Below are 800 nucleotides of genomic sequence, written 5' to 3' on the forward strand. Positions count from 1 at the left end.
AAGTAGGAAAATAATGTCACCGTGTCCTCTTACTATTGAACCCCTCTCACCAAGTGGCTCCATTCTATTATGTGATGAACTCTACTCTTTAATCAACTGATGATAGATTAAATCAAGTCTCAAGTCTCGACACAGCTTTTCAAAAGTATGTAGCTGTTTTTTTATGTTTCAGATGGCGCTCAGTGCTTTTCGGGCGAAGTGGATGTCTGAGCTTCAGCCCAGCTCAGGTGGAAAGAAAAGTGTCCCCAAAACTGCTGACCTTAAGAGGAAGCAGGATATCGCTAAAGAGGGGAAGGTGCGAGCTCATGAATATTCATAGGATGTACTATGAGAAATCATTACATGACCAAAATAACTCTGTGCTGTCACAGTGTTGATGTGTAATGCTATATCCTTCACTTGACCTTGTCTTATGGCTGATTGTGAATGTGTGCTCATAGGCCCGAGAGCTGTTCCTGAAGGCTGTCGAGGAAGAACAGAACGGAGCAGTTTATGAAGGTTTTTCTTTTTGTTTACCAATTCAGACTAATACAATGGATTACGTGAAGCCTGCAGGTTTAAATGTCCCCATTTTGATTTTGCAGCCATCAAGTACTATAAGAGTGCAATGCAGCTGGTACCGGATATTGAGTTTCGGATCAACTACAGCAGAACTCCTGATCCGGACCGCGGTGGCAGCTAGTAAGCGCTCGGCTGCAGAATGAACTGTCATGGGAAACTTGGATGTGTATTAGAACATTTTTAAATTGTGTTTTCTAGCCTTCTAAAATGCATAAAAAATGTTTAAAAGATAATAATAA

At 41.1% G+C, this 800-nt stretch overlaps 1 protein-coding gene across 1 annotated transcript in view; it reads left to right on the forward strand.

Moving 5' to 3' along the window:
* The window catches only part of LOC107577215 (F-box only protein 9-like), a 4959-nt gene extending 4235 nt beyond the window's left edge, over nt 1-724 (forward strand). The window contains exons 3-5 of the mRNA XM_016263317.1: nt 173-295; nt 441-498; nt 585-724. Of these exons, the coding sequence (XP_016118803.1) occupies nt 173-295; nt 441-498; nt 585-682 (279 nt within the window). The 3' untranslated portion in view covers nt 683-724. The remainder of the gene's footprint in view (nt 1-172; nt 296-440; nt 499-584) is intronic.
* The last annotated feature ends 76 nt before the right edge of the window (nt 725-800 follow it).

Source organism: Sinocyclocheilus grahami, unplaced genomic scaffold, assembly GCF_001515645.1.
Source record: "Sinocyclocheilus grahami isolate Dianchi unplaced genomic scaffold, SAMN03320097.WGS_v1.1 scaffold5429.1, whole genome shotgun sequence".
Taxonomy (NCBI): Eukaryota; Metazoa; Chordata; class Actinopteri; order Cypriniformes; family Cyprinidae; genus Sinocyclocheilus; species Sinocyclocheilus grahami.